General features: G+C 43.4%; 1 protein-coding gene across 14 annotated transcripts in view; it reads left to right on the top strand.

Moving 5' to 3' along the window:
- HMBOX1 (homeobox containing 1) overlaps positions 1-20,638 on the top strand; it is a 102,945-nt gene that overhangs the window by 41,025 nt on the left and 41,282 nt on the right. For all 14 annotated transcript variants that reach the window (XM_014886498.2, XM_088162578.1, XM_014886497.2 and 11 more), the window contains exons 2-4: positions 4,523-4,606; positions 16,570-17,049; positions 19,010-19,095. In XM_014886498.2, coding sequence (XP_014741984.1) covers positions 4,584-4,606; positions 16,570-17,049; positions 19,010-19,095 — 589 coding nt within the window. In that variant the 5' untranslated portion in view covers positions 4,523-4,583. The remainder of the gene's footprint in view (positions 1-4,522; positions 4,607-16,569; positions 17,050-19,009; positions 19,096-20,638) is intronic.

Below are 20,638 nucleotides of genomic sequence, written 5' to 3'. Positions count from 1 at the left end.
GACTTTTGTGTAAATAAAAGCCTGTCTGAACATCTCCCAGGAATAAAGGACTTGGAGCTGGCAGAGGAAGGCTACTGTCTGGAATGTGAAGCCAGGCATCTTCAAAGTAGAAATCAAGTACAGATTTGTTGTGGAGAGGGTGATTAATCACCAGAATGAACCAGGGTGGATGGATCCTTGCTCTCTGGTTTTGGGGCAAGATGTCCTGGGACAGAAATTAAACCAGGTAACAGCTTTACTTCACACTGGCCTCAGTGTAGAGAAGCCAGTTGAATCATTTAGGTTGGAAAAAACCTCCAAAATCATCCAACTGGGATGAGTCCCACCTTTGACAGATGCTTGTCACCCAGTCTAGAGCATGGAGTCACACATCATTTGTGCCTTGGGCACCTCCAGGGGTGGGGACTCCACCACCTCCCTGTTCATATTGCAATGTTTAACAATCCTTTCCATGAGAAATTCCTCCTGATGTCCAGCCTGAACCTCCCCAGCGCATATTCATGGACATGTGTGCACAGAGGTGCACAGAAAACCTCACAATTACACACCTTAAGCTGTGCATTGAGTAAAATACCTAAGTTTTAATTTTTTTTTCTGCCTCTAGGAGAGTATTGGTTTGCAATTATGCATGGAGTTGGGGATTTGCCTTTACTGTGAGTTCAGCAGTGGTAGAACTTCGTTCTTGGGGCTGAATTTCTGGACCTTGGTGGTTCTGTGTTTCAGGGGTGATGTGACAATTGTAGTGCTGGGGCCTCTGCTGTGTTCAGCCACTGATACTGCCCTGGGTGGCTTTAAGCCAAGATTTCTGCCCCTCTGTTCGTGTTTTACTTATGTCAAAATGGTGATGTTTGTCTTCCCCAAGGACAAAAGCTTTTAGTTTGTTATTTGTAAAGCCCATTTGAAGAACTCACCAAGGAAGGTATTAGTGAAATACAAAGTGATGGCTTTTTTTTTTTATTATTTTTATACTATGTGAGTCACTCAGAAATTAAAAGAGAAAATGAGTTTCTTTTCCAAATAAGTGATATCAGCCTCATCTTTACCAAGTGACTTTCTCCTTGCTTCTGTAGGGTGTTGTGGATCAGGGCAAGCTCTACTTCAAAACATTTAATTGCACACAGTGAGAAATGAAGAAAACTGAAGGGGATCCCAAGAATGTATTAAAAATCAGAACTAAAATGAGAATGATTTCATGTCAAGTGAGACAAATGCAGAGTTGATACTCCAGTGCTTCACACTTCCACTTGTCCTTGGCACCGAGAAAATGAGATTTTTAATATCTGAAAAACAGATTGCCATGAAGACTCATCCATTGTAAATTTAAGCTGCCTTTATAGCAACTTAAGCTGGGGACAAGATTGTTCATTACATCTGATTCTACAACTGCAGCCATGATTTCCATATTAATAGTGGCTTTTTTTTTTTTTATTGTCTCTACCAGAAATAAGAATGGGAGCTGGTTGTGTTTTCCCTGGGTTAGCAGATAATTTATTTAATGAATAATTCGAAAAGGGCAAAGGTTTGTGAGTTCTTACTCCAATATCACCACAACGAGTGGTGACACCTGCCTTGGCTGCTGTGCTCGGACTGCTTTGGTGCTTTAGTTTGTGCTAAGAGGGATATTGAGTCACGATTCAGAGTCAGGATTTATTGCTGATGCAATTTATGTTGGTCAGCATTGAATTGTTTTGACTCAGATTTTAAGTGAAGGATTTGCTCGTTCCCTGCCTGATGTGCCCTTAAAGTGACAAAAGCATTGAAGCAACTTCTCACATGTGTCTGGGGGTGGGGAAGGTATTTCTGTGCCGCTGAACTTTAGACCAACGTGGAGTCAAAGACTGTTTGTGTCCCTTTTCAATAGCGGCCGCTCGGGGCTGGCAGCAGCCAGAGGAAGCACCAGCTTCCTCTCCTTTCTCTGGAGCTGGGTTTCCTTTCAGCACTCCTGCTCCCAAGGCAGATTTGAGCATTCCCTGTCCTTCCTTACTTAGTCTGGGACAGTTTGTGGTTGCATTCTGAGTGTAATAAACCTGCCTGACACTTTAGTGTAGCAAAACCAGAGAATTAGCCCTATTTTCTCGTGGATTTGCTGATGTTTATTTCTGCTGAAATGCTGTCGTCCTCTGTCTGCACTCACAGATCTGGAGTCTCTTGGAAAAGCTCGTCTTCCTCCTCTAATCATGTCCCAAATTTGGTCTAGATCCTAATGGCTCTTCTCTTAAAACATCTCAGGTCCATACCAGTTTTTTCCTCTTTCATTGCTATCACTAATACGATCCTCCTGCCTTTGTCATCTCAAAACCTGAGTTACAGCAGCCTTTTCTTTGTTTCTCTTATCTCTTTGTCTTCTACTTTTAATCCTGCATTTCATGATGATGGAAGGTGATTTTTTTCTTTCCTGTCTGGGTTTTCTTCTTTGCTACCTCCACACTCCTCACTCTGGAAGCAGATCTTTCTCTGAGGAATCCAGTTCTTTATCATTAGCCCCTCTGACCTTCAGAAAGTTTGTATATATTTAAGTCTAATTTGTTCCTCTTTGGAAAACAAAACAGCTCTCTGTATTAAAATTTGGCAAGAAGTCAGCAGCATGATCTCATATTTTTTGTGACTGCCTCGGGGAATATGTTGAAAATGCAGTTAAGAGATTTGACAGAGGAGGGGTTTGGTGGGGGAGTCTCTCGAAAAGGTTTGGGGTGGTTGACAGGGAGGGACCTGGGTGTTTGGCTCTTCCATCCATCAGTGGTTTGGTGTCACTGATTCTCTCCCAGCTCACAGAACGTGGCCTATGAGGGTCTGCTGGGACCATTCATCTTGGTGACCTCTTTTCCTGGAGAGAAAGAGGCAGCTCAAGACTTCAGTGAGGGCCAAATGAGTTGTTCTGGAAGGGCAGCAGCCAACTGTCAGCACCTCCCCTCCCTGGAAACACCCAGAGCTTTCCCTGGCCACAAGTGGGTGGGAGAATGCTCTTATGGACAGGCTCCCAGGAAAGCTGGTGGCCAAAAGCTGAGTGCTGCCACTTCTGGGAAAGCTCTTTCAGCCCAGCCTTTGGTCCTGAAAGTTCATCAGTTTTTTCATGGAGGAAAAAAGGAAAAAAAAAGCCACATAGAGATGATATCATCATCCCTTGGAGGGATTGAAGAGCAGCATGCATGTGGCACTTGGGGACATGGGCCAGTGGTGGCCTTGGCAGTGCTGGGGTAGCAGTTTAACTCATGGTCTTGATGGAGGTGATTTTCCTCCTTTGTGAGACCTCACTTGGAATTCTGCGTCCAGCTCTGGGGTCCTCAGCACAGGGAAGATGTGGAGCTGTTGGAGTGAAACCAGAGGAGGCCATGGAGCTGCTCCAGGGCTGGAGCCCCTCTGCTCTGCAGCCAGGCTGGGAAAGCTGGGAATGTTCAGCCTGGAAAAGGCTCCAGGGAGAGCTCAGAGCCCCTTGCAGAGCCTAAAGGGGCTCCAGGAGAGCTGGAGAGGGACTGGGGACAAGGGATGGAGGGACAGGACACAGGGAATGGCTTCCCACTGCCAGAGGGCAGGGATGGATGGGATATTGGGAAGGAATTCTTCCCTGTGAGGGTGGTGAGACCCTGGCAGAGGGTGCCCAGAGAAGCTGTGGCTGCCCCTGCATCCCTGGAATTGTCCAAGGCCAGGCTGGATGGGGCTTTGGAGCAATCTGGGATAGTGGAAGGTGTCCCTGTCCATGGCAGGAGGTGGAACAGGATGAGCTTTAAGGTCCTTTCCACCCCAAATCATTCTGGGCTTCTGTGATCTTAGAGGGCTTTTCCAGCCTAACCAGCTCTGTACTGCATCCCTGTGTGCTCAGTGGGCTCCATCTGGGAGAGGTGCAGTTCTTCCACAACATCTTCAGCAGGTACTGAGGGAGGAAGAGTCATTCTCTAATATCTGGAGCACTTGTAACCACTGAGAAAAGCCAAGATTTGTCCATCCATGACTGCTCTCCATGGATCAGCAATCCACGATTGCTGATGTTACAGGTGGAGCAAAGGAAATGATCCCTGTGCTGCTGTATCCACTCATTTTCTATCCCAGCTCTGCCTGGATATAACATCCTGCTTTTCTCTTTCCTCTTGGTTAATAGTTTTGACTTTTGGAGCACTTTCAGTCCGTGTTAGTTTGTAGAGAAAGACATCAGCAGTGATAGCTGAGGAAAATTCTATTAGGTCATTCCTCCTCAGAACACAGCACCTGTCTCCTGAGCTCTTTGCGGATGTTGGCCAAATAATCCTTTTAATAGCTTTTGTGAGTTAAAAGGCTAGGTAACTGTCATAAGGCTAAATGATTGCATAGATTAATTTACTTGTGGCCAAAAGAAATCAATTGTAATTTAAATTTTTGTCTCTGGACTGATTACAACACCAGACATCAACTTTCTCTGTAAGAATCTGCCGTGTACATTGAAGTCTGTGAGTCTGGATTAGTGACAGATTATCCAGAATGATGTGATTGGATCTCTTTGCCTCTCCCAGACATCTCTAATATTCTTGTTTTTTTTCCTTGTGTTTTACAGAATGGTGAATAACACTGAAGACCCTCAAGAGGCTTTGTAGCGTCCCATCCTCATGTAAAGTATGCTCAGAACTTTTCCAGTAGTGTAAGTACAAGCTGAAGAAAGTCATAACAATTAAAAGTAATTTTGTGGTGTTCTTCTGTTAAATTGTCTAAAAAGAGCAGAGAGGTGGTTACAATGATTATGAGCAGTTGGCTGAGGTGGAGAGTTTCCCTGGTTTAGTGGAAGATTTTAACCAGGGAAGACATTTAAACCAGGAATAGGAAAGTAACTGGACATTTAAATCAGAGAATAGTAACAGTGAATTCCTCACTTGGTCTGGTTCATGAGTTGTTTGTGCTTCTACATTTCTGTCACTGAAACAGAAGGAAAAATTATGCTTTTCTTAGAAAATCAGTCTTGATCAGAGAAAAATCAATGTAAAGGAGAGATATCCATACAGCAGCTAAACAAATGAGAGGGATAAAGAGTTTAACACCACTCTAGATTTGCTGAAAGGGATGAGCCACCTTCAATTTAGTGGCCTCTGGCAGAAACAGAGAACCTGGGGCACCTCACCTAACCCTGGTGCTGGATGTGTTGGTCCAAGCAACTCGAGTATCTTGAACTCCAGTGCCAGTCGAGATTGTCCAAATCTCATTGTGCAATTTGAAATCAGTTTGTTCCTTTTAATTACTTCTGTCATATATCTTCAATTTAATTGGTTTCCATGCTGTTTCTTCAATAAATAAGCAAATTAATTCAAATTTTGAAGCTTCTCAGGCTGAAAGGAAGAGCTTTACCTGCACTGTGCTGTCACTCACCTCCCACTGGCCAGTCCTGTGTTGCTGTTCTCAATATCCCTGTTACAGGCACAGCCAAATGCTTGTCCCCTGCAATCAGATTCCTGAGATACTTTGACCTCTTGACTTCAGATTGTTCTTTCTGTCAGACTGAGCTGGGAAGAGAAACCTTTTCTGCAGGATAGGTGGCAAGGAACTGTGCTGCTGTGAATGCAGCACATTTTCCCAAATGGATTATTTCAAGGATGAAGATCTATCCTTGGACAGTGATAGTGCAAGTGGCAGTGCAGTCACAGCTTTCTGTAGAAGGAGTCACACCAAAAAATAATGACTGACAGGGATTTAGTGTTGGAAACCAAGCTCCAATGGATTTCAAAAAGCCATTAATTAGTGATTTTCTATTGCTGGTGATTTAGTGTTCTGTTCAAAACTGGTGGTTTCCTACTTTGCTGCCAGTCCCTTGAGCCACCTCCTCTTCTTCCTATTTAGCTGAAAATATGTTGGATTTCAGTATTAAAATCACCACTTGAAATTGTAAGGATCTGCTTCACAGCAGGAGAGAAGTCTGGAGGTAAGGCCACATCACCCTGGGCATCTTTGTTATTCCAGTAATTCTGAGTTTGCTGGGTGACCTCAGAGCTCCTCTGTGTTTTGAGTGAGCACAAGGACATCTCACAGCTTTGTGTCAGGCTTTTGCCAGAAATTTCCAGACTGGGAATTGCTTAGGTTGAATTTCCTGGGTTTTAGCTTGATTTCAGTCATGTTTTGCTCCTGTGCAGTTTTCTGGAGCAGTAGCAGCTTCCTTGATTTATTCCAATGTATGTACAGTTAATATGGCTGTGGAAGATGCTGTAGAAGTAGAGGTGAATAATTTTTGACTGAGGAAAAACTGGGGGGGAACCTATTTGGAGAGGATTAGAGAGTATTAAATTAGAGGAAATGGGCCAAGATGACCCATTTAGATAGAAAGTTTCCAGATTAAACCACAGATATCTTTAAAAAAGGGTAAATGGGATTGTGAAGGGGAAAGAAGAAAATGGAGCCTTAAAAAAATTTTAGAAGTTTGAATTTAAGTAGTGATTAAGATTAAGATTAAGATTAAGATTAAGATTAAGATTGAAGAGTTGCAGAACTGCCATGGTAAGAGTAGTTGAGTTACTCCTAAGAGTAGGAGTCACCTGGGTGCAGTTACCATTTCACTGCCTCATTTTTACCCTTAGTGGGATGAGAGTCAGTGCTTGGAGAGGAGTTTGGGGCATGATGTGAACACAGAACTCTTGATCTTGGCCTCACAGGAATTAAGAATTTATCTAAAACTAAGTCCTGTAGCCAACACTGCTTTATCTCTATTGGGCTCCCCATAAATATAGGAGTAATTACTGGAGCTTTGTAGTCCATATTGATTAATTAATATGTGTTAATAGTGAGCTATGACCATCAGTATGTTTTACATCCCTCAAAGTATGATTTCTGATAGAACCAGACAGTTTCACTGTCATCACTTCAAATTTACCTGAATTACCAGGCCAGTGCTTAGGAATTTAACTGCCAGCAATGGCAGGGGTGTGTGGGGAGTGAGGAAAAGAAAATCAGGGTGAATAATGCAGATGGAGAAGGACTGGATTGAAGCCTTGTCATCGTTTAGGAAAAGCAGCAGGAAGAAAAGAGCAGGAGTGTGAACTCCACCAAGTCAGCACAGATTGAAGAGCAGGCACTGGACTTAAAGTAGCTTAGAAAATCACCACAGGCTGAGCTGTAGCTGTCCAGTGTCCTTAAAATGTGACACAAAACAGGTTAATTCAACTCAGGTAACAGAAAACTCAGCTGATTTTCTCCTTTTTGTCTTCGGTGACAAGGTATTGTGTAAATAGACTGTGGGAGCATTCATTTGGCTTTTTTAGCTTCTTTAACTGAAACAATGTCCTGCCTGAGCCTTGGTTTTACTTTAAAATAAACCAGATGAGTTAATTCATGATTTCACAGCAAAAATGACCTAAAGAAAAAAATCTTGTTGAATGGTAAAGTTTTTTTTTCCTCAAAAGGGTTTGGCACAGCTGCCCAGAGAAGTGGTGGATTCCCATCCCTGGAGGGATTTAAAAGTTGTGTGGATGTGACACTTGGGGACATGGGTCAGTGGTGGCCTTGGCAGTGTGGAATGTAGACTGGGTCTTGTCTGTCTTGTAGGAAATTTCTCTGCTTTGGGTCTGGGTTACACAAAGAAATGTTTGTTGCTTTAAGAGCATTAATTAGGATATTCATTTCTTTCTGAAATGCTTTTAACTAAAATAAAACTCCAATATGGAAGCAGCAGTGGCCAGAAGCCCATGGTTTTTGCTGTTATGATTTATTTTCTTCAAGGAGACACTGTTATCTATTCCTGAGTTCTCCAAGTGTAATCTCTGTCTTCACTAAGGCTATGCCAGTAATTCTGCACTTGTAAACTATTTTCCTAGTGGAAAATAATTTGCTTTGTAGTTAAGCACAAAAACAGGGATAGATGAGGTTCAACTGTTTGCTGGGTTTTGATTTTACTTTTCTGAAGTAATTAATTTCTCTTCTAAGGAAGTGTTTTAGTTGTTAGTGCTGGTGGTAGAAGCTGAAGGAGAATGAAGGTGCCTGAAATACTTCAGAATGTCTCTTTTTCTTCATATGTGGAAGAGGTGGTGGAAATCCTGGTGATGGCTTTGCTTGAAAGTTTTCCTGCACCTTGTCATGTGTGATGCTATAGATGGACCCTGTATGTGTGGTGAGAAAATGCTCAGAGTTTGGCCAGGCTCTTGTTCTGTCTTCTTGGAAAATTCCTGTGTGACTTTGGACTTGTCCAAAATCCAGCCCCTCTCTGTGAGCTCTTGGTCACAAAAATTAGTGTAGTGTCACTTCCCTGCCTCAGGGATCTTGTGATTGGAGTATTTAGATAGCCCAGGTGGCAGAATTAATGGAGAAGAGTTCTGAGATTCTGCTTGAAATTAAATGGAGGAAGCAGAAGGTAGCACTTGTAATCTTGATGGGTAAAAATTATGAATTATCATAGAATCCCAGAGTGATTTGGGTTGGAATCCCAGAATGGTTTGGGTTGGAAAGGACTTTAAAATTCATCCCATTCCACCCCCTGCCATGGGCAGGGACACTTTCCACTATCCCAGGCTGCTCCAAGCCCCATCCAACCTGGCCTTGGACACTTCCAGGGATGGGTCAGTCTGGTGATTAGGGCAGACCCATGTCTCAGTTTTATTGATGACTTTTTAAATGACTTTTAAATGACTTTTCTTCACATGGATTACACGATTTCAGTGTATTAATGAGGTTTACTGTAACTAAAGCACCCAAGTCCTGCTTTTTGAGCTGTTACAGAGCTGATATATCCAAAGTTTAGTCTTTGGCTCCCAAATCCAAGAGCTCCTCCTTGCTCTTGGCATAGGTTTGGCCTTTGGGCCCTGCTTCAGCACTCAGCTGTCACTACAGTTTTTCTCTGTGTTTGTTAGTCCTGCTGATCCCTCATTCTGCCCTTGAATCCAGGCTCAGAGTTTGAATTCCTGCCTTGTTACTGTAGAATTGCAACAATAGCAGGAAACCCAGATTTTGGAAGTAGGGAAGGTTAGGGTTAGACAGATAAGGTGTCAGTGTGAATCAGTGTGTGCCTTGAGTAGAATTCAGAAGTATCTGGCTGCCAGCCCTGTGCTTAGTCAGAGGTCAGTCCCTTTTGTAAGACTTGGATTATGACAATAATTGCCATTTATATTATATTTTTGCCTTGTAAGATCAATCTCAAGCTCTCTCTCTCTCTTTCCCAGAGATGTAAAGCAGAGTAAGTTACTCACCCAAGTGGCAAAACGACTGGGTTTGCTCACTGCCAGCATCCATTAAAATTATTTTATCAGCAGAGAATTTCAGAGAGTAAGTAGAAGAGCAGCTTGTGTAGAGCAGTGAGTCGGGGTTTGGGGTTCTTTAACCAGCTGAGAAACTCGAAGGCTCCTGAAGAAATGATGTGTTGATATTCTGCTCTCAGCTTGCCTCCTCTAATTTGTGTAGCGGTGAGTATTTGATTACGCCGGATTTATTTTCAGAAGTTTCAGGCTGCTCTTATTAATTGTCCCCATTTTGATCTAAGGCTTGTGGCAGAGCTCTGCATTCCAGAGCTGCTGTTTTGCATCCCTAAACAGAGCTGCTGACGCTCAGGCTCCGTGCCTCAGCTCAGAGCCTCATTTCCCTCCTTGCTGCAGCAGCTCCAGGCTCTCGTTTCCCCGGGATGAGAGCAGTCATTACAAGAATTACATTTTGTTTGTGAATCAGGATGAATGGGAGTAGAGGCCTTTTTTTTTTCTTTTTTTTTTTTTTTTTTTTTTTTTTTTTTTTTTTTTTTTTTTTTTTTGAAAATCAGAACCCAGAGATGCAACTGCAGGAGATAATTATGCAAACGTATGGGTGAGGATGGCTCTGTGTTCGTTGACATGATGAGCACTTTAGGCCTGAGGTTTTTTCTCTCTCTCTCTCTCTCTCTCTCTTGAAAACTGGTACAACTCCTCTGAAAATACTGGAGTTGCAACTGATGAGCATAAGTGATGAGTCAGATCCTTAATCCTCTGTTACGCCCCAGAATTCACAGCATCAGCTCCTGGTTTTGAAGGCAGCTTTGCTTAATATGGTGCAAAGTTTTAGGTGGTTCTGAAATACTTACACTGCTGTGAATCATCGAATCACACAACGGTTTGGGTTGCAAGGAACCTTAAAGATCATCTCATTCCAATGGCAGGGATGTCCCAGGTTGCTCCAAGCCTGGCCTTGGACACTTCCAGGGATCCAGGGGCAGCCACAGCTTCTCTGAGAAACCTGTGCCAGGACCTCACCACCCTCTGAATTGAAGGAGATTGATTTGTTCAGTAAGAACAGAAAAGGCCAAAGCTTGAATTTCAGAAGACTGGATACTGTTATGCCCTAAATGCCCAATTCTCTTCCAGCAGTGCCTTAGAGCTGCCTTGGAAGGGTCACAGTCTTTGCCTCTGAGCTTGATGATCCTGGTGTGTCCCTTCCAATTCAGAATATTCTGGGATTCTGGGGCTTTTTTGTGAGTGCTGTTTGTGAACAGCTGTAACTCAGTGAAAGCCCTTCCTTTGAGCAGTTTGTAAGAATCAGCTGCATCCTTTGGGATGGGGTGAAGATTTGGATGGGGCCCTGATCAACCTCGTCTCTCAATGCCATATGCTTGGTCCTCAGAACTCATAAATATGATAAATTGCCAAACCCACAGTGTTGTACCAGCTACTAGGGAGAAACTGGGGATTTGTCTTTGCTGCACATTTACTGAGAGTAAAAAAATACAAACTCAGAACATGGCAGAACAGCCACCTAAGTTTGAACAGAATGTAGTTCCTCCAGTTCATGGAATTGCCAAGATTTTCCTCCCTGTAACAAAAACAAAAGATATGTTTGCAAAAGATCCTTTTTAGTCAAAGGACTTTACTACATTGAAGCTGTTACTTTAGTAATCTTTGTATTCTTTTTCTTGATCTTGAATATGTCTCGTTTTGGTCAGAGAGGCCATGGATTTAACTTCTTTTCTTAATTCAAGTGGTGTGTCTCAAAAGAAAAAAAATACAAACCTAAAAAAAAAACCCAACCCCCCCCCCTCCCAAAAATTCACCATCCTTAATGCCCATTTTTAATATCAGGAGGACATCCACCTCCAGAGCTGTTAAGGCTGCAGTTCTCACCAGTAGTGGATGCACAGACACACAGGAATAGGAATTCAACTCTCAGCTGTGATGGTGGATAAAACCCTGGTTTAATTAGCAAGTTAGAAAGTGATTTTTAGCTGTTTACTTTGGAAGAACCTGTATCAGCTGGAAAGCCACCATTTGCATTGTGGTTTTGCTCTTCCATTTAAATGGTGAGGTGGCAGTGAGTGACACCAAGGAGGTGCCTGTGATGCTGAGAAAAGTGTTGGTGCTGTAATAAATGAGGTGACAAATCCTGGATGTCCCTGTGAGCAGGACAGTGCAGGGCAGGGGGGTCCTGCCCTGTGCTGTGTGTCACAGAAGGGTAAATGTTGGCATCTCTCCCCATCCTGCTCTCCTCAGTTGATGGGACTTGATCAGAATCATTCTTAAACCAATTACCAGACTTAGGATCCTGTTCTGAACACTTTGGCTCTTGCCCACATCCATATTATGCAGATTATATCAAATATAGGACTTATAGCAAAAAGCACAACTGGTTTTGTGAGTCTTGAGCTTTGCTTATTAGATAAAGCAGTGAATTTTAATGGGAATTGGAGAAGGACCTCTGCAGAAGAGCATCTCCTCAGTGATGCTAGAGTGCTTCCTACTCATCTACAGTGAGTAGAAGAGTGGAAAAAATGATTTCTTGTGATCATTAAAGAGTCCAGAGCCATTTTCTCAAGTGTTAGAGGTGTTAAGGCTGCTGTCTGGCCTTATTCCCAAACGGGTAATTGAATTGCTTTGAACTTCTGCGAGTTCAATTGGACATGGACTTAGCTTGTAGCTGTTTTTATGGGATTATTCTGCTGTGCTCCATCACCTAGAAACTTAAATGTTGGGTAAATGATTCTTGTATCAGCGTGGGCTTGGGCTGTGAGAGTAGGTGAGAAAACCCTTGATGTATTTTTCCTTACTTTTCCCTGTACAGTGCAGGAAAATAAGAGAAGAGAGCACTCTGGCCATGTATCCCCACTGGAGATCAGAGCAGTCAAACTGGAGAGGGAACCTCACATCCAAAGGATGAAATTAATTAAAAAAAAAGAAGTTAAATAAATCTTGATGGAATGAGGAGGAAAGGCAATGCTGGTGAGAGCAGCCCCTGAACAGCCTGCACTCCACAAAGAAGGAAGGAGTGGTGCTGCACTGGGCTGGTTGGGACCTGCTGGATATTTTATATCTGTGGGTTTAGGAGGGAAAATAAATTCCTTTTTATTTACCTTCTTAGTGTTCTCCCTTCAGTGTGATACTCAGGTACCTCAGGTTGATTTTGGATGAGCCATGCAAGATGAACATGGAAGTTTTAATGCTTTAGAATGGTAAAACTGGACTATCTTTCTGGGATGATTGCCAGTTTAATGTAAGGAATGTAAATAATTTTGAAACTTTAGGCTACTTACTTTTTTTCTGTCAGAACCTAAAGAAACTTTGTTTTAAAGTGCAAGATTCAGTTGTTAAAAAATCGGTCACTTTTAGTTTTGAGCTTGATTAGAAATTTGCAGAGATTTTACATGCAAAATTTCAAGGAGAAAAATGCACAGCTCTTCTCCCTTGGTTATGTCTCTTTTTTTTTTTTGGTTGTCTCCCCAAAGAAATTTGGCAGCCCATTGTCAGGGGTGAGAGTATTGATAGCAGATAAAGCATGGGATGTAGAGGATATTTTGCTACACAGGTAACAAAGTTTGCCTACAGCAAAGCCAGTCCACAATCCGTGTTCTCAGGAAAATATTTTCCAACTTGATTTTCTCCTATACCCCCCCAATCATTCTGCTTGCTTCTATCTTATTTTATTCCTTGCTACTTTTGCAGTTGATTGTATTTCACAAGGAAAAAGAGGGGGAAGTAAATTGAATTACAGGTAGCCAGAAGAGTGCAGGAGGATAAGAGGCTCTTACTGCAACGTGGGGGGGATGAAGTGGTGGAGAATATCCACTCATTAATGAGGTGAATGAAATTAGGGTGATTCTAAAATGGCTGATTTAATTAACTGCTTTGTAAATTGATCTTTAAACAGGGTAAGTTTATTAAAATATTTTAAAAAGGGAAAATAACTGAAGCCCTGCTCCAGTAATAGTTTGAAATAATGCTTGCTGTAGTTACTCATTAAAAAGTTGGGGATAGTTGGCAATGTTGGAACATGTTCAATAATACCACATTTTGCAATATTTGTTTTAGGGTTTTAATGGAAAATTCCGAGTTTCTACAGTTGTTTTTAATACATAAAAGTCCCTCAGGAGTGTTATTTCTAGATCTCATGGCTGTGTAGAGAAGCATGTGAAGATGGGAACAGGAGTTCTAGATCAAGAAGACCAATGAGATGTGTCAGTGCAAATTTAAACAAGGCACTTTGGACATCTCTGTATGACATTAGTGAGACCAGCAGGGAGATGCTCTAATTTTGGTGTTCTTACCTCTTAAGTGTTGAAAAATTACCCAGAAGTTGCCTTAAAAGTGTTGGAGGGCTGAAAGAATTTTTTGCATGGACAGACAAGCAGATCATTGATTTTACTTAGTTTCTTTTTTCAAGTTGTCCACATTTTTCCAGAGGTTGTGTTGAGCACAGTGTCATGGGATTAATTTGACAGTAGTTTTGCTACTCTTAAATTATTTTCTGCAAGGCTTTAAAATCCACTGATGAACAGGACTCCAGAATACAAGTTGGAAGCCATTGAATATCTTTATTCTTTGGGCAGAGGGTGGCTTTGCCCAGCAGTCTTTGCATCCCTGTGAATTGAAATTCCTGCACAAGCTCAGCTGTATCAGAGGGACAAATTGAGACCAGAGCTCTTTCCCTCATATGGCCACGAGCAATGGGAGGTCAACCCCTGCCCCTGAATCTGAGAACTCTGCACCTCATTAGCTGGAATTCACTTAGGATTCACCAAATCATTATGTGTAATTCACTAAAGGAGATTAATTTGGCCTGGGCACCCAGATCCAGGAGCTGAGCCCTGGCACTTTAGACAAATTAGGAATGACACCCAAATTTTAGAGAGAATCGCTGGCCATGGCCACCAACTGCTGCAGGAGGTGCTGAGGCCCTGGCACAGGGTGCCCAGAAAAGCTGTGGCTGCTCCTGGATCCCTGGAAGTGTCCAAGGTCAGGCTGGACAGGCTTTGGATCAACCTGGGATGGTGGAAGATGTCTCTGCCTTAAGTCCACCTTTACTTCCTTAGGTATAACTAAATGATTTTACAGCCCCTTTCAATCCAAACCATTCTGTAATTCCATAATTCTGTGTTTCTTGACATTCTTGAAGCCATCTAGAAAGTCTTGCTTTTGTCAGATGGCACTGTTTTAGTTCATGAGACTACAAGGACAAAAGTTCAGGGTTTCTGTGTCTGTGATAAATGGATGATTAAATAATTTAGAGTATATTTTAGTATTAAATGTTGAAGAGTCTGTAAAGTAGGGATTTCTGGCTCATTAAATTCTCCAGTTCAAACAAAGAACTTGAGCACATGAAACTTGGTATTGACAGATAAATGATCCAGGAAATGGTGACATTAGAAACACAGGTAAGAAATGCCCAAACCAGCACATCCAGTGAAAACCACCTCAAGGCCAGATGGTTAAAGAGATTTTCTGTTTGAAAACTGTGCTGCTCAGAGCTGTCTGTGATGAGTCAGTAAGTCTGTGTGACACTTCTCCCAAAGCTGGGACAGGAGGATGGAGCAGCCCTGCCTCCATCTCAGAGGCCAGACCTAGAACACAAAGTCTGTTCCCAAACGCTCCCTGTCAAGCTCCAGAGGTCTCAGGCTGGGATTCCACTTGCAGATTGTGGTTGTTACAATTCCAGTCAGTTGCAGGTCGACTGCTGCATTGCCTGCCGTGCCCTCCTGTGCTTCAACAGTCTGGGTGCTTGTCTTGGAAAATTGAAAATGGCCTGGACGTTTCCAGTAATCAATTTTTCCAGGACAGCACATTGAAGCGCTGATGTGGATGTAGAACGTCTGTCTTCTCACTCAGGCATTTTCTTGGATGGGAGTCATCCCCTTGCCTTGTCCTCCTGCTTCCTTCTCCCACAGAACAATGGAAAGGGCTCAGTAGTCACTGGATAAAGGCAAAGATGGGATTTTCTTCTCATTTTTGTATTTCCCAGGCTGCAAGTGGCTTTTTTGTGGATTTGTGCATCCTGGCTTTGTCTTTACAGCTTTACTCCAACAAAACAGATCTCAATGTTGTTCTTCAGCCCCAGTTATGGATTTCCAGTCATTCCATGACTCCTGTTGGGAGCTTCTCTGTGCCAGGGCAGAAATGGACATGAGGAGTCATCCTCAATATTTGTGGGGAGGAATAGGCAGCCCTGTCCCTGGAAGGTGTCTCAGCCATTGTCCCTTTCCTGGCTTTCACAGGGTCCTTGGAATTCTTCCTTGACTTTCCCTCAGCTGTGATTTGCTCTGGCTCACAGGGATTGTACATCAGCTCTGTCACATCTCCTGGAGTTTGAGTGATCTCTTCACCCTCCTCTCCTGCAGGAATGCTAATAAACCCTTGACTCACGAGAAGATTCCTGAGAAGGATGGAAAATGCCATATTCTGCTTGCCAAGTTCTGCCTGCCCTCCATCTGCCATCCCTTCTTCTCAAGATCTAGAGTTCTGAAGGAGGAGATCTTGTTGTTTGTGTGACATTTGGATCTGTAGCCAGGAGACTCAGGAAAGAAGAGTCATTAAGGGAGCACACTGTGATTTTTTTTTTCAGTTCCATTTCTTAGGTTTTGCAATAAATAATATTAATTGTTGTGGTATCTTGGGAAGTTTAGGAGTTAAAAATTATTTTGTTGAGCCACCAGGATGGGCGAGTTACCTGAGAAGCCAGTCTTTGGAGGGGAAAAGGCTGAAGACTTAATTCTTTAAATGAAAGCTCAGGAGTAATTGGATGTGCTGCACTTTCCTTGTCAGGGCAGGCAATCTTTGACAACATTCCAGGTTCAAAAGTTCCTAACTTCAGAAATCCAACTTCAGTCAAATCAACTTGGGTCCTACAGGCCACTAGAATTTCCGCTGGATGTGTTTTTATCTTCTTTTTTTTTTCCAAGGTAGCAACAAAAGTTAGGGCAACTTGAACTCTTTGTAGTTAAGATTTGAAAGAGTTGAGATTCACAAATCTCATGTCATAACTGGTTAAAACGTGTCCAAAAAAAAAAAAAATCAGATCTGTGGCCACCACAGAAATCTGAGATGCCTGTCTGGTGGGTACTTAACACTGGGCAAAATTTTATCTGGAATCAAGTTGCAGCCTTAATTACTGAGCAGCCACAGTCCCTGTAGCAGTGGTTTATCCAAAGCAAAAGGGCACAAACTGCAGGGTTGGTGCAGGTGTGGGGGATGTCAGGGAAGGTCTGAAGTGCTGTTGGAGCACTCCAAGGAAAATAAACCTTTCTGCTGTGTAGTGAGATGGGCATTCACGACAGGCGTCTTGCTGAGGTTATTTGGATTTTGGAGCTGTTGCATGTGTGTGTGTGTCTTATTTGCACCAAAATGTATAAAATATTTTCCATGTGCCACATAGAACTACTGAACTGAAGTATTTTGTATTTTACCTCGTTTCCAGCCTGCTGGAAACCATGTCTCACTACACAGACGAGCCAAGATTCACCATAGAACAAATCGACCTCCTGCAGCGCCTGAGACGCACGGGAATGACCAGGCACGAGATCCTGCACGCCCTGGAAACCTTGGACCGTCTGGACCAAGAGCACAGCGACAAATTCGGGAGGAGATCAGGCTACGGAGGAGGCTCCTACAGCAACAGCACCAACAATGTGCCGGCATCGTCCTCCACGGCCACGGCTTCGACACAGACGCAGCACTCCGGGATGTCACCGTCCCCGAGCAACAGTTACGACACCTCCCCACAGCCTTGCACTACGAACCAGAACGGGAGGGAGAGTAACGAGAGGTTGTCTGCCTTCAACGGGAAGATGTCACCCACCCGCTACCCCCTGGCAAACAGCATGGCCCAGAGGTCCTACAGCTTCGAGGCTTCCGAGGAGGATCTGGACATCGATGACAAAGTGGAGGAGCTGATGAGGTGAGTGCGGAAAGTTTGGAGGTGGGAAGGGACTCAGCGGGAATGGGTGATAAAATAGGGATTGTAGGGTGGTAAAATGTTGGCACCGGGGAGGTTGGTGGATGCCTCATCTCAGGAAACATTCAAAGTCAGGTGGGACGGTTGAAGATAACCCTGCTTATCATAGTGGGTTTGGACTAAATGACCTGAAATGTCTCTTCCAACCCACACCAGCCCGTGAGGATTTGATGATGGTTATCAGGAGAGCAGGAGCTGCTTCAGGCAGTTGTCATCCCAGAATCTCTCACCTGCCTTGTGGAGGCAGCCCCTGGCCCTGTGTGGGTGTCCCATAATCTGACTGTTGAAATAATTTTTCCAGTGTTCTACCAAAAATTGAGATTGATTAGAGCACTCGTTTTCCACCCTGCTTTTATTCAGGATTCTGATCAAATATCAATTCAAATATCAAATATCCTCCACTATTTCACACCCATTATAATTCCTTCCACAGAGAGGGAGAGCAAGGAATCCAGCTTGGATTGGTCAGTGATTTCCAGTGGGATCTGGAGAGGATGAACATTGTTTGTTTATAGTTTGTGGCAGGGATTTGCAGAGTGATGCAAGAAAATACAAATAATAAAGAAGAAGCAGAAGTTTTCTCTGAGAGCCATTTGGGTTTTATCAGGGCTGACCTTCCTTTACTTGTAGCAGCTTCCTTTTCAGCATTATGGCAAAGATGAAAGAAGGGGATTATACTCCTGAGGATGAAAGTCCAAGTCAGTGGGCTTTGAGAGCAGAAAGAAATAAGAAGAAAGGCCAAATGTCTCAAAACAATTTTGGTCATAATGTTGGAATTTATTCCTTTTCCCCCCCCAAAACTGCACCATTCCTGAAGTACCTATGGGAGAACTGGGGTCCATAAGCTCCAGAATAGAAATGTGTTGGAATCAGTTTGGAGATTTCAGGGAAAGATGTGGCTTTTGGGGAAAGGATTAGAGATGAGCACTAAGAAAAGCCGATCAACCTCGTTTGCTGTCGGCTGCAGGAAGGGGGTGAGTACAGCACAGTGCCAAATTCCCATGGCTGAGGTTTGGGTTCCTGTGCAGTGAGTCTCAGGTAATGCTTTTAGTGCTTATTTAAACTGAAATTACTCGTGTTTTGCAGGCATATAGAAGATGAGTGTTGGGTACATAAATAAAAATGAACCCAGAGCACAGCATTCATTTTGCATTTTACATTGGCAAGCTTGAGTCAGCCTTCAGTGTAGCTGGGGCAGGAGAGGAGAAAGGGAAGGGAAATGTCTCATAAATGCCCTTCTCAGGAAGGGAGAGAGGAAGAGGAGGAGAAAAGTATGTGTTTATTGCAATTGAAATTTGCTATGTGTCACAGTACATGTGCAACCTCCAATTTATTTGCTTTTTAGCACAGTTTCAGCCCCTTCTGAACTACCTGTGCAGACCTCTTAAAAATCATACCAAGACCTCAGTTCATTCAGGGCAAGCTCTGGACTAAGAAGGGGACTAAAGGAGGGGTGTGAGGACAGAGGTTGCAAAATTTTGGATCTTTTCCTTGGGGTGCTGGGGGAGGGTTGGTGTATGCATATTCATTTGGGTAACTAACCATGCAGGGTCTGCTATCCTTTATTTTTTATTTTTCTGCCTCATTTTTATGAGTGAGGTTTTTTATGCTGGTATGAGAGATTTATTCATCCCTGTGTAATGAAACTTTGTACATTCCATATGGCAGTGCTGCACCTAATATGAATTATATGGGACATGAGTCATCCATTCTCCTGCTATGGTACTTTGATCAAACGTGACACTTGTTAAAAGAAGTGTCCAGCACTGGGGCACTATTTTAATGTCAGCCTTCCCCACTCCTTGTCCCCTAAATAAAGGAAAATAAAGGTATTTTGAATCTTGCAGGTACACTTTGGTCTGTCCATCTTTTTGTGTGTCCTGTTGTTGTTTTGTTTTGGTAGGAGGGACAGCAGTGTGATAAAGGAGGAAATCAAAGCCTTCCTCGCCAACCGGAGAATTTCCCAAGCAGTTGTTGCACAGGTAACAGGTAAGAGCTGGGAGAGTCCTTTCCTCTTTTTGGGAATCTCTGTGGCTGAACTGCCTGTCTGAGCATGGTGCAGATGTTGGAATATCACTTGGCTTTCTGCATTGCAGTGCAGATCTGTCAGCTTAGTCATGATAATGTATGCCTTTGATTTAAGACCCATTGTCCTGCACATCATGGAACTTCCCCAGTGAATCACTTTTTTTTTTTTCCTTTTTTTTTTTTTTCCTGTGGCTTGTGCTGGCAGATTTTATTTTACAGCGTTATAATAAAGCCTGAAGTTCTTATCTTAAAATGAAAACGGTTTTCCTTAATTCTTAAATTGTTGTTGAGTGTGGCAAATAGATGCATATCTGCATCTCTGGGTATGGAGAGAGAGAGATAATGTGTATTTATATATTAAAAACTATATGAATAGTCAGGAGACACAGCTATAGCTAGTGCCACTGCAGCCAGGAGTTGGAGGATGAGAGTTGGAAATTTTATCCATCCTTTGAGTCACAATTAATGAAAATTCGAAGGGAGGTTGAGGGATGAGTAGACCAGCTCAGGTTTTACCTGGAAGGAGCAGGGGGTTCTGGGTGTCCTGTGCCCTTCTCTCTCACATCCAGACAGGTGAACTCACTGCAGTGGTGCCACTTCTTCCCTGGGTGTGTTCCCAGAGCTTTACAGAGAGGGTAACAAAGTCCTTTTGCTCCTCCATGGGGTGGGGTGTTACTGTTTCTCCTTTCCAGCCCTTGCCTGGAGCAGCCAGAACCATTTTGATTGGAAAATCCCTCTAAGACCATGGAGTCCAACCATTCCCCAGCACTGCCACCACTGATCTGTGTCCCCAAGTGCCACATCCACATGGCTTTTAAATCCCTCCAGAGATGGAGACTCCACCCCTGCTCTGGGCAGCTGTGCCAGGGATGGACAACCCTTTCCAGGCAGGAATTGTTCCCAGTATCCAACCTGAGCCTCTCCTGGCACAGCTTGAGGCTTTTCCTTCTCATCCTGTCCCTTCTTCCCTGCCAGGGAGTTGTGCAGAGCCACAAGGTCCCCCCTGAGCCTCCTTTTCTCCAGGCTGAGCCCCTTTCCCAGCTCCCTCAGCCTCTCCTGGTGCTCCAGCCCCTTCCCCAGCTCTGTTCCCTTCCCTGGATTCACTCCAGCCCTTCTTTTAGGATGAAGACTTGATAAAATTCAGAAAGCTCAATCCCATGTTATACCTCTAAGATTTGTCAACTTTTTAACCCAAGCTTGGATAAAGATCTTGAAACAGATAATTTTTAAGGTACCCTGATGTCTGGGAATGCCAAAGCAGTAGGAGGGAAGTTGTTCTTTTATGATATTTCCAAGATTTGAAACGTCATAGGAACCCCCCTGTCTGGGAACTGTGGGTTTGCAGACATGGCAGCATTTGAGGTGGGCAAGCACAAACTGGTGCTTGAGCCACAGAACCAGGAATTCCTTCCATGTCTCCAAGTCTTCTGTGATCCTGGGTAAAATGACTTGTCTCAGTTTCATCTGGAAAATCGTGAGATTAACAGTTTGTGTAAATGTAAGG

This window comes from Sturnus vulgaris, chromosome 3, assembly GCF_052056855.1.
Source record: "Sturnus vulgaris isolate bStuVul1 chromosome 3, bStuVul1.hap1, whole genome shotgun sequence".
Lineage (NCBI taxonomy): Eukaryota > Metazoa > Chordata > Aves > Passeriformes > Sturnidae > Sturnus > Sturnus vulgaris.
This window is presented reverse-complemented; position numbering and strand designations above follow the sequence as displayed.